Here is a 12,770-nt window from a genome sequence, read left to right as displayed (position 1 = left end):
AACTTACTAAAACTGAGCTTCTATAAGGCAATGAATATTGCGGAGGGCGTGGCTCATCACATAAAGGTTCAGGCTTAGAGATAGAGTAAGTAGCACAGACATTCGGACAGAGCTCGGAGTAGAGCTGCTGCTCCTTTGCGTCAGGGGTCAATTGAGGTGGTACAAGCATCTGATCCGGATCCTCCTGGGCACCTCCCATTAGAGGTGTTGCAGGCATATCCAACTGGTAGGGGGGCCCAGGGCAGACCCAGAACACACTGGAGGGATTATATATCTCATCTGGCCTGAGAACGTCTTGGAGTCCCCCAGGAGGAGCTGGAAAGCACTGCTGGGGAGAGGGATGTCTGGGATGCTTTGCTCAGCCTGCTGCCCCCGCGACCCGACTTCAGATAAGTATGATGACTTGTTATTTTATTTCCTCTGTGGCATTACTTCTTCATTATCACTTGTGCCATTCGGTAAGCTTGACTAATCTACTGGTCTTAAAATGTTTCAGAAGAAAAGCAGGGTGTCAAAAAAAAAAAAAAAAATCCTAATGATTTCAAAATAAGAGCCTTGTCTGCAGCCTCGTAATGAAATGCTTCATGTTCACTGTGCTTGATAATGTAATTACTGCTCTGACAGGAAGCAGCGTTCATGAAGAACAACCTCATCTGGCGTCAGTGCTCTGCTGCCTTTAGTTTATTATGTACAAGGAGGACTGTGTTCGGCTTTTAAAGAAACAAAAATCAATATCATACGGCAGAATGCACATAAAAGTGTCAAGAAATGGCTTAACTCAATACCTTATCTTGTATTACCTACAGTTAAATGTACAATAATACAGTTAAAGAGAGTAGTAGTCCTTCCTGTGTGCTTCAAATCCTTCTATAATCATCTATCAGTGTGTTTCTTTGTATCTCTGATCAAAGATTTTTTCAGGCTCACATAATAAGAAGCAGCTCCAACATAATATTAAGGGAAAATGTGTGCAAATGTTGCTTTGTGGGTTATTGTGAATACATCATTCACAACACTTTAACACAGTTAACAAGCACTGAATGAGAGCTTCAATGACATTCTTGTAATGAAAAAGGCAGAGAAGAAGAATAAAGAGTCTCCTCCATCTTTCTGCTCTAATAGGCTCCTCTTCACAACACAATAAAATCACTAAAATGTCTCCTCTGAAAAGAGCACTAATGTTTTCACACCCTCTGCATTTTCTCAACAATAGATGACGGTGCTGTGAGTTTGCAGCTACAAAGGGTTGGAAAGCCCTCTTCTTGTTCCCTGTAATCCAAGTGATGAGGCTGTTTCATTATTCCACTGTGTTGTTTGATTGTACAGTACATCACCTCTGCTTTACTCCATCAATACATGTTTCTGTTGGACCTTTGCTCCAGGCAGCACACTGACTCCTCTCTCTGAGATTTGTGATCACTGTTTGAGTCGATTACAGGAGGCTGTAGTTCACTGCAGTACGAGGAGGAGTGGCTGTGGTCCACTTTATTTTGATCCAACAGATCAATACTCAATCAGATCTTATTTACTGATGTTCCTCTCTAAACATCTGCGATATCAGTCCCATCAAGGCTTAAATTAGTTTCTTCTGGCTTCAGGTATTGATGACCCATAAAGAAATCAAAGCCTTAAAAGGATAGTTCAGTTTTTAAGCGATGTTGTATGAGGTACTTATCTTACTATATAATGACGAAAACTCTGTGTGTGTGTCTGTTCCATGTTTTTCTCCTCACTGACTTGGTCAATCCATGTGAAATTTGGCACAATGGTAGAGGGTCATGGGAGGATGCCAATGAAGCAATATTACATCAATTGGCCAAAGGGGGGCGCTATAGCAACCCATTGAAATGAAACTTTGAATGGGCATATCTCATGCCCCGTATGTCGTAGAGACATGAAACTTTGCACAGAGATGCCTCTCCTCATGAGGAACACATTTGCCTCAAGAACCCATAACTTCCGCTTATATAGATTTTCCGCCATTGCTCATTTCTTATCTAGGCCTAACCGCCATATGGATTTTTACTAAACTTGGTAGATATGTAGAAACTGGGTGAACATAATCTAGGGACCAATATCTAAAGTTCCCTCTTGGCAAAAGTTGGAAAACTTACTAAAACTGAGCTTCTATAAGGCAATGGCTTTGACTATCTGCCTTTCAACGTGCTACCTCAACTACTAATGTACAGTTTTAGCCCACTAACTATCCCACTATAGGCAATGGTACTACTGTACTTTCAATAAAGCAATCGTACTATCAAATTCACAAACACTCTGTCTGAATACATTGCTCTTCTTAGTGGGTTCAGTTGACTATTTAATCTGCAATTTCCTATGACCTGTATCCCAAACACTAGGCTTGTGCCGGTTTGAAAATTTTCCAACCGGTTTGATTTAAATCCAAATATCTAACCGAACCAATATATCGAATTATATACCTAATTTTACCACTGGGGGTCGCATTTGAGCTATTTTTCACAATAAAAGTCCATTATAGGTGTAATGCGCTTCCAATCCACTAGGTGGCGGTAATGCTGTATTAACTGCAAATACACATTAGGTTACACAAGAAGAAGAAGACGCAGAAGGACACCAAGGAACCTTCCTCCGACTCCGCTCTCTCAGTGGAGACACGGCGGCTGAGAGGGCCGAGCGAGAGGACGTTCCTGTAGTTGTTCCAACCACCCAAATAGTACCAGGAACTTCTTCAGTGGAAACGGGTTACTAGGGCAACAAACTGAATGACTGCTGACTCCCTCAGCACTTTCCCCCGCCCCCAATGAAATTTGATCTCTTGCAGCAGCAGACAGCTGATTGGAGCTGGGAGGTAGCCTCTGAGACAAACTAAACAAAACACTTGTAGGCTCCTCCACTTCATTTATAAACAAACATAAACCTTATTAAGTTGTCATAATGCATGTTACAATGCAAGATAAGTTGAATATAGTCCCTTGACACGCCGCCGATGTGAAAAGCTTTTTTTTTTTTTCTCCTCCGGTTTATCCGGTTGACATGAATTAAACCGGGTGGAGCTCTTAAACCGGACCGAACCGGTTAAACCGGAAATTGGCACAAGCCTACCAAACACACACCATGTGAAACTGTACATGGGCAACTGTGCACTCAATGGGTATGGACTAGTAATTAATGAATTACACAAAACTAGAATTACCACCTTGCGGTTGTATGCCTCCATGAAACCAGTCAAGCTCTAGTTACAGTTTATATCCATGTCTGTGAAAACATGGATGCTTCACACACATCCTCCCCCTGACAGCACAGAAGATCTATACAACCAGCACAGTTTCAAGGTGGACACCCAAGATTAGAGTCACCAATTCAGTATCTGACCAAATGTCTCCTTTACTGTTCCTGAGGAATGGCCAGAAAAGTGTTTTATGCATTATGACGTCACAGTGAAGTTAACCTTTGACCTTTTGGATCTATAATGTCACCACTTGTGAAGTACTGTCATAATTAGCATGTACATTTTTGAGTTATGGCAAAAAACGTGAGGTCACAGTGACTCAAATTCTAATCAGTTGATTGTTGAGTCCAAGTGGACGTTTGTGCCAAATTGAAGGAAACTCCCTCAAGGCCTTCTTGAGATATCACATTCATGTGAATAAGACAGATGCAAGGTCACAGTTTATCCAAGTGAAATTGGTGCCAAATTTTAACAAAGTCCCTCAAGGGGTCCTTAAAATATCACAGTAATGAAAATTGGACAGACAGACAACCCAAAAACATAACGCCATCAGCCAAAGCTGTCTCCAGCCTGGAGGCATAAAAACTGTTTTTGCAATTTTATTGCAAAAAAACCCTCTGAAACATTTCAGCATACGTTGTAATTTATAAGAAAAGCTGCCATAAATCAGCATTTAAGGCAGCAACAATGCACAAAAGGGACTGACGATGATACATTCAACTGAGAAATGTCAAGAGGTTGAAGCAATCCAGTCTCATGTTTTAAGTTGCCGCTGACATTTAAAATATATAACCCTGATCACCTCTGTAGAGCTGTTTTGAAATGCAAATTATTATAAGATTGTCACATAAATATTCAGTCAGTATGTTGGGTGATATGGCATGTACATGATGTGTACATGGACATATATTTTAGGATATAGAGTTGTAACACAACAGCTGCTGTGAGCCTGAGCATGAGAGATAAAACCCTAAAGTGCTTTTCTCTCACCCAGTATCAATTTTCCCCAAAGATCATTTAGAATATTTTGGAGAAAATGACAGCGCTCACATTGTGATTTAACCTGGCACATCAAACCATTAACACCACAATACAAAGAAAGCTGGATCACATTTTGCACCCTGGACCTCCCTGCAGAGAGTAAACACTCTCTTTTATATGCACTCTTTTCTCTTGGCCTGATGCATTGCACACAAACAGCTTTTCAGAGCTGAGAGTGTTACACGCCTCGTGCTGCGAGCTGTCATTGTCTCTGCTTTGCCAAACAAGTGGCAGAATTGACCCTGGGAAAATCAATATGCCGCTGGATGACTTCAAATGCAGCTGCTTTCTACTTCCACGGGGCGACAAAGGACCCTCAATTACAGCGGGCTCCCCTCCATCTCTGACCGACGCCGAGCTGCTGAACTGCATGATCAAAGGTTGCCATAGAGAGAGCATGAAAGCAGAGCGCCAATACCGGTTTCCATCAGGCTGCTGACTCCGACCGCATCTTTAGAAAAATGGCTCGTATTATGTGTCAGATGTTTTAACTAAGTGGTTTGTTTCTGTTTTTCTATGTGTCTGAAGATGCATCACTCAGGTCAGAGATTACACAGCAGCAACACCTGACAGGATGCTTTTTCTCTGGTGTTATGAATATAATGCTTCTGCTTGGCATTAAAGGAGCTGCTGAGCCATTAAAGCACTGACTACCTGCACCCTCTCATCATATTGTGCATATGTTTACCAGCAGTCTAACCAAAGGCTGTATTTTCTTCTGTTTTATTCCTTTATTCTACAACCTCTCAGACTTGTATAGAGCCCCTTGGAGAGATGTATCCAAATCTCCACATTGGGAGCTGTCGTCATAGTGACACTGTATTTCAGCTTGGAGACACTTTTGGTTTCATTTGTTTTAAGATATCTATTTCTGAAGTTGTTGCCCAACGGTTCATAAGATATCCTACGAATTACAAATCCGTTCTCACTTTAACTTGTCAAATACTGCTGCTTTGTCAGTGATTTTGGTATCAGAGAGTGACGCAGAGAGGCATCCTTTGCAACGGTATGATACACACAGGTCACGTCAGTTTTAGAGGCAGCAGACAACAACCCAAGTTGGAGACTGATGGGTCAAAACAAGCTCCGACTTTCACCGGGGAGCACGCTGTTTGGTTCCTGAGTGAATTTTAAGCCAAACCATGATTATTGGTCTAAACCTAACCACTTGCTTTTGTTGCTTAAACTTAAGGAATTCAACCTGAAAATGAAGTGTTTGACCTGGGCTTTAAGTTTATTTTTAAGAAGACTGTATGCATGTACCGTCTGTTAATGTCCAAAAAGGTACCTAGGCATCATATTTTGACATGTATGTCCACAGACAAGGCAGCAGTATTTGACAAGTTGGAATGAGAACATGTGGAAATGACCCTCAAGAATCATGTAATGTCCTTAATGTAAAGTTATGGAGTTTCGGTTTAGTCAAGTTGAGTTACTAGTTACTTGAGTTAGGTTCAGGGAAACACACGGTGATGACATACTTAAATCTGACTCAAAGTTCACACGCTTCCAAACAGTGGGCTCCTGGGGAAAGACCTGTGTTTTGTGATGTATCAACCACCCTAACCTGCAACCTTACTGGACCGCTCGGGGCCACTACCGTCTTTACTTCCATAAGCACACTGGTTATGCGATCACAGCCTTTCAAAATACATGGGTTATGCAGGAATTTTGCCTCATCACCTCATAGGAAAATGGACGAACATGCATGAGAACAACCTGTTTTGCCACCAGTTTCAGTGCGGCTGAATTTAGACTGTGGTGCTCGAAGAATTGAAGAAATACAATTTTCTGGTGTGATCTTACCTGCTGCCCGTGGTAAAACACAGCGAGGAGGAACATAGCCATCAGGAGCAAAGACGTCTCTTTGGTCCCCAGGAAATTTCTGTTGGTACAACAAGAGAGACAGTACAGCTGAAAGAGGGAGTTTGTTCATTTTCACCCTTTCTGTCACCTCATTGATTCAAAGTAGAGCCTGTTCAGCTAAGACAAGTATACGGTCATGTTCTGTTTGTTTTGCTTCAGCTCTACATGTGACAACACAGTGTGTGACTTTCTGAAATTCAGTTAAGTACTCTGATGTATTATCCTTTGATCTAATTTTACATGCTAACCAGTCCTCTTAAAATGCAGCCTTTATTTACGACGTACTGCTTTACAAAGTACAATTACTGCCTTGCGAAACAGTCAAGTTGCAGTTACAGTTTACATCTATGTCTGTCCAAATTCATATGTAACCACGACAGTTGACAATGCTTCAAATATTGATGTTGCTGCAAAGAGGCTACAAATGTGGATGCTTCACCACAAAATCAAAAATTCATCCCCGAGTCCAAGTGAACATTTGTGGTAATTTGGAGGAAATTCCGTCGAGGCCTTCCTGAAATATTGTATTCACAAAAATGAGATGGACGCAAGGTTAAAGTGAACTTAACCTCTGACCACAACATCCTAATCAGTTCATCCTTGAGTCTAAGTGGATGTTTGTGCTAATTTGAACAAATTCCCTCATGGTGTTCTGGAGATATTGAGTTCTCAAGAATCATACGGACCATGTTACAGTGACCTTTGATCATCAAAATCTAATAATTTAATCCATGAGTTCAAGTGGACGTTTGTGCCAAATTGAAGGAAATTTCCTCAACGCCTTCTCGAGATATCACATTCACAAGAATGCGATAAAGGCAAGGTCACAGTGACCCATGACCACCAAAACCAAATCAATTCAACCTTAAGACCAAGTGGAACTTGCCAAATTTGAACAAATTCCGGTATTCTGGAGATATTGCATTCAAGATAATGAGATGGAGCAGTCACCTGTCATAAGTCAGCCACCTTTGACCACCAAAATCTAATCAGTTCATTTTGAAGTCCAAGTGGGACGTGGGTGCCAAGTTGGAGGAAATTACTTTGAGGCCCCTTGAGATATCATATTTACATAAATAAGATGGATGTAAGGTCACAGTGATCTGAAACTCTGACAGCCAAAAACCTTTCCAGTTCATCCTTGAGTCCAAGTAAATGTTTGTGCCAAATCTGAATAAATTCCCGTAAGGCATTCTGAAGATACCTGGTTTACGAGAATCAGATGGACCAGGTCACAGTGACCTTGACCTTTCCCTGAGTCCAAATTTGAAGGAATTCCATCAGAGCCTGAGATGAGTTCAAGACTAAAGTCAAATCACAGCAGTATATTTATAAAACAAAAAATTATTCAACAACAACTGAGAGAAAGTGACAACAAAAAGTTGAAAGAAGGGTTTTTAAAGAAGACAGATTTTTCTCGCCTAATCTGCCTGTTCAGTTTGTTCCACACAGCAGGGACCTGACTGAGAAAAAAAAAAAAAAACTCCTCCAAGACCTTTTGTTTTCAGCTCAGTCTGTAGAAGGACAAGAAGTCCTGCAGGAGCTCACTGAGGATTAACAGAGCGATGTGCTGCTCCAAGNGCAGGGACCTGACTGAGAAAAAAAAAAAAACTCCTCCAAGACCTTTTGTTTTCAGCTCAGACTGTAGAAGGACAAGAAGTCCTGCAGGAGCTCACTGAGGATTAACAGAGCGATGTGCTGCTCCAAGTACAGGAGCCAGGAGGGGGTCAGCTCGGGTACAAGTTGCTGCTTCTCTTAAAATACTCTGATTTTTTAAAAGGATGTTCACTGAAACAGATTTTCATCCAAACTGTATGTCTCCTCATGCTCCAAAATGTGTTATAATTGCTGCTGAGAGAAGACACTGATCTTTGAAATGAAGAGTGAAGAAAGCACAAATTGGGCTGCGGAGGACACTCCAGTTGGTCCACAGTGCTGTTTTCGTGGCAACTCGAGTCTGGAACTTATTGCAGTGGAATCACACAGTTCTCTCCCTCTGAGGTCTTTTCATCATGACCTTCTCTCTCGTACCCCAGAGGGCCTTAAAGAAATGAACCTGACTCCATCAGCTTACTGTGAAACTTCTGTGGAAATCTCCACTTTTTCTTAACAGGTCTTTCATGCTTATATGCTCAGACTGCCTTCATACAATGTCACCGTAAAGGTCAGTGTACTATCATTGGGAACACATGCAAGATGAGTTTTCTCACATTTGCAACCCTTATGTGCAGGAAAAAAGGTCAACGTGGCTTTCTGACGTGTGTTTGAATAGGAAGAGGCGAGGAAATGGCCGAGTAACGAGGAGATATTAATGTACCTGTCTTTAACATGAACTCTGCAAACATTAAAGAGTTAGTTTCTATAAAACTTGTTCAGCAATGGCTATAAAATCTAATCAGATCATTGGGAACTGCCTGGTGCTAAAGTTTCTGTCCCAGGTAGAAAACAGTGGTAAGTTTCGGTCATGTTTTTTTTTTTCTTGAGGTACTGTTCATGCAAAACAAAGTCTACAGGCAGAGAGATGGAGTTCTGAAAATTTTCAGATGAACAAGTTGTAACTAGAATAACCGCCCTGCAGTTATATGCCTCTGTGCACCAGTCAAGCTTCGAAAACATGGATGTCTCACACCCATTGTCCCCCTGACAGCACAGAGGATCTATACAATAAGCACAGTTTCAAGGTGGACACCCAAGATTAGTGTCACCAATTCAGTATATGACCAAAACTCAAACGTCTAATGATTATTATACATTTGTGTGAAGTTTTGTCATCATAAGTATATGAATTCTTGAATTATGGCCAAAAACAAATTCTGTGACGCCACATTTAGCTTGACCTTTGCCCTTCGACCACTAAATTCTAATCAGTTTATTGTTTAGTCCAAGTGGATGTCTTTGTGTCAAATTTAAAGAATTCTTTCAAGGTGTTCTTGAGATATCCTGTTCACAAGAATGAGGCAAATGTAAGGTCACACTGACCTTGACCTATGACCACCAAAATCCAATCAGTTCATTGTTAAGTCTAAGGGAAAGTTTGTGCCAAATTCCAATAAATTCTTTCAAGGTCTTCTTGAGACATTCTCAAGAATGAGATGGATGGAAGGCCACAGCAACGTTGACCTTTCACCCTTGACTGCTAAAATCTAATCACTTCATCGAGTCCAAGTGAATGTTTGTGCCAAACTTGAAGACATTCATTCATGAGGATGAGACAGACAAGGTCAAATTGACCTTGAACTTTGGCGTATGACCACCAAAAATTCTGTTCATCATTGAGTCCAAGTGGAAGTTTGTGCCAAATTTTAAGAAATTCCCTTTTGGCGTTCTTGAGATATAGTGTTCACCTGGATGGGACACACATACGTACATATGCAGGGCTGGATGGGCAACCTGAAAACATAATGCCTCCGGCCACGGCTATCACCGGCACAGAGGGATAACAATGTACCACCAAATTTCATGATGAGTCTCAGAGAAAATCTTGTATTGAGAAATGAGTGGAGTTTAACAGAAGCTTGATTCATTAGGCTGATACTGATAACGAACACTCACTCTGTGTTGTGGTGGACGGTGTCGTAACGAACAAACAGCGAGGTGTAGAAGGCTTCGGTCAGCAGCGAGTAGATGGCGATCATCACCAGCAGCACTGCCAACTTCAACACCGAGTTCAGCCGCAGGAACACCGCACACGTCACCATCGCCAGGACCCCCGTGAACACAAAATACTGGGGAAACAAAGACATGTACTTAACATCAGTGGGTCCATGATCCTTTACTTAAACAGGTTACAGGACATGCTGGTGTGAAATTTCACGGCGAAATTCTCTGAGACTTGGCAAAGCTGGTCCAGAGCCACAGAAGATGTTGAAGCTGTCGTTGATTAGTGTTAAGCATGACTACTAAACTGACCTTTATGTGTAAATTTGAAGGAGTGTCCCCTTAAGGATGTAAAACATTACAATGAATATCTGAAATTCAACTGCTCCAAAGTTTGTGTGTCTAATCTAATATTCCAGTCTGGATTTGTCCCAGCTAAAAAAGAGTCAATAACTCCTTTTTATGGATCCAAAAACTGCTCTTATTTCTACAAACAAAAGCTCTTGTCCTGAACCTCGAGGGGGGAGAAGGTTGTAACATATACATGCAACGATATGTGATTCAACCCAGGCTTGCAGCTATAAAATGTTACTCCCTCTTCGAGTCCATCAATCAGCTGCATATTTTGTGAGCAAAGTAACATAATGGATGTTTTCTCCGTGACGTTCTGATGGCTTCATCAGTCGCTGTTGTCTGAGGCGAGACCTCCCTCTGGGTGTGAGCAGATGTCGTGGATGTTTAATTCATAATTTTGCTGCTGTCGCTGAAGTGAAAAAAACACAACAGATGGACCTGACTGCAAAATTCAGACACCTCATTTAGTCGGTACCTCTGGGTAGAAGCAGATGTCTGGGATGGAGGCCGATTCGTTGTACGTCTGGTTCCTGAAGGTGCTGGACTTGTCGAAGTCGCACCACAGCTGCGAGAGACCAACAGGGGGATTATTGTTGTTGTACAGTATAAACCTGATGCAGGATCAGTGTGAAAAATCCCTTTTCATGCATTTTTTCATCCAGCCTTTAATGTTTCAAGGTGTTTGTGTAAGAAATTCATAGCTCACTGTGAGTGAACGGGGAGAGAGACGGATCTCTGCAGGAAGCTGCAACATTTTCATATTAATAAACAGTTGATCTTTTACCAGAGTTAGGGCTGCACGGTTATGGCCAAAATGCTAATTATTTTTGATCAATATTGAGATCACGATTATGTATCATGACTATTTATTGATTTTAGACACAAAATATTTTCATTGCACTTTCACATTTAAATGAACTTTGACTTTCACTTCTATGTTTTGCTACTTTCCTGTTAATGTACAAAGTTGTGCATCCAAATAAGAAGGTCCTTCTTTTTACCCAAAAATTAAATCAACAGAGCGCTGCCTTAACTTTCACGTTTCAACTCTTTGCATCAAATCAGAATTACAGCCATGCGGTTGAATGCCTCCACCAAACAAGTCAACCAACACATCCTCACGCCGACCTTGTCACATATCGATGTTTGGTCATGGACCTTCCATGTCGAGATACAACGGGAAAAGTACCCTGGGTGAGTTGGGTGTTGGCGTTCTGGGATGCCGTGCCAAGTTCTGCCTGTTACATGAATTGTCTGTTTTCAAAACACACTTCCGTTTTCACAGTAAATGTACAGTTTGCATACAGTCTCTTTCAAAATAAAAGCACTATGTCAGTGCAGCACCGCAAATTGATTGTTCCTTCAACAGCAAATGCACATGGTTGTGTTTTGCTAACACACACACACGTGGATGGGTTTCGGAAAAAAGAACAGGGTTTGGCTTCACTATCTCGCGGGATGCAAAAACATTGCCCTCCAGGGTGAAAGTCAGTGGTTGTTGGACCCAGCCAGACGCCTTACTTGGACTACCACCACCTTAACTTTCATTCTTGTCCTGCAGCGTTTCCACTGACGCCACCAGGCAGCGCCATTAAACTATAACCACGACCATGCACGTATCATGCCAACGTGAAAGGAAAGCTTTTTTCGTCTGTGTCTTACACGGGCAGACACTCCCCAAGTGCCGGATTTCGACGACTTCGGAGTGAGACCTGGTTGAGTCAACTTGCAATTACAGTTTACATCAATGTCTGTTTAGATTCATATGTAGCCATGACAGTTAACCATGCTTCAAATATGGACGTTGCTACAAAGAAGCTACTAATTCCTGGTGTAATACCTGGTGTAGCTACACATTTCGACAAATAAAGGCCTGTCTCAATTAGACACCTGGCCTGGCTGCCAAGCAGTTCATTATAATATAAGTTCACATCTTTGCTGAGCAGCAATTTTGTGTAAAAGGAATTAAAAGCCTGTCTCAATAATATAAGCCCGTTGAGTTCAGGGATTTGAGCAAATAAAAGCCTGGGCTACTAATTGAAATTTTATGGTAATACTCGATTTATTGTGCAGCCCACACTGGAGTTGGTATCCAGTTCATGAGAAAAGCTCTGTAGTAGCTACTTCCTTCCACACAGGAAGTGATGCATTTAAATTTGGCTTGTTTGAAAAAGAATACATGGAGAAGAATTCATGCTTTGCTGGAGCACAATGTCAGCATCAGCAGGGAATTTATCTCAAAGATGCAAAGTGCTTCACACATAAGAACAGATCAACTTCGATGTCTTAGCTTTGTCTCTTTCTGCAACTAAAAGGTTGTATTTTCAAGAGAGCATTGTTTAGTGTTCACTGTGTGTGCAGCAGGAGAAAGCAACTTTAAGGTATGTGGGGATACTAAATCGTGATGTATGATTATTGCTTTTACCCTTAAAGCACTTCAGTGGCTTCTATTAGCAACAACATGTGTTTGCAAGAGTCGCAAAATGTTTACACTGAATGTATCTGCAACATGTTTCCTTACAATACTCTTAATTTCCTTTCCTACAATATCGCCCTGTGGCAACTAAAGCACAATTAGCATTTTTATGGTTCCGCTTCGACAACTCAAAACACTTACTGATGCTGAACATCAATAACTCAGAATGTAAATGGATGATTTAACAATTCCCTTGTAAGAGCAACCAACAAACTGCAATTTGTGTTT

At 41.4% G+C, this 12,770-nt stretch overlaps 2 protein-coding genes across 2 annotated transcripts in view; one reads left to right on the top strand and one right to left on the bottom strand.

The window, feature by feature from the left end:
• Window positions 1-12,770, top strand: part of efr3a (EFR3 homolog A (S. cerevisiae)) — a 592,036-nt gene that overhangs the window by 102,027 nt on the left and 477,239 nt on the right. The window lies entirely within an intron of this gene.
• The window catches only part of adcy8 (adenylate cyclase 8 (brain)), a 153,938-nt gene that overhangs the window by 28,062 nt on the left and 113,106 nt on the right, over window positions 1-12,770 (bottom strand). The window contains exons 10-12 of the mRNA XM_050074478.1: window positions 10,542-10,631; window positions 9,668-9,840; window positions 6,056-6,134 (exon numbers count right to left, since the gene is read on the bottom strand). Coding sequence (XP_049930435.1) covers window positions 6,056-6,134; window positions 9,668-9,840; window positions 10,542-10,631 — 342 coding nt within the window. The remainder of the gene's footprint in view (window positions 1-6,055; window positions 6,135-9,667; window positions 9,841-10,541; window positions 10,632-12,770) is intronic.

The sequence above is a fragment of the Epinephelus moara genome, chromosome 21, assembly GCF_006386435.1.
Source record: "Epinephelus moara isolate mb chromosome 21, YSFRI_EMoa_1.0, whole genome shotgun sequence".
Lineage (NCBI taxonomy): Eukaryota > Metazoa > Chordata > Actinopteri > Perciformes > Serranidae > Epinephelus > Epinephelus moara.
The sequence above is the reverse complement of the archived record's forward strand: the minus strand, read 5'-3'. Positions and strand labels throughout refer to the sequence as shown.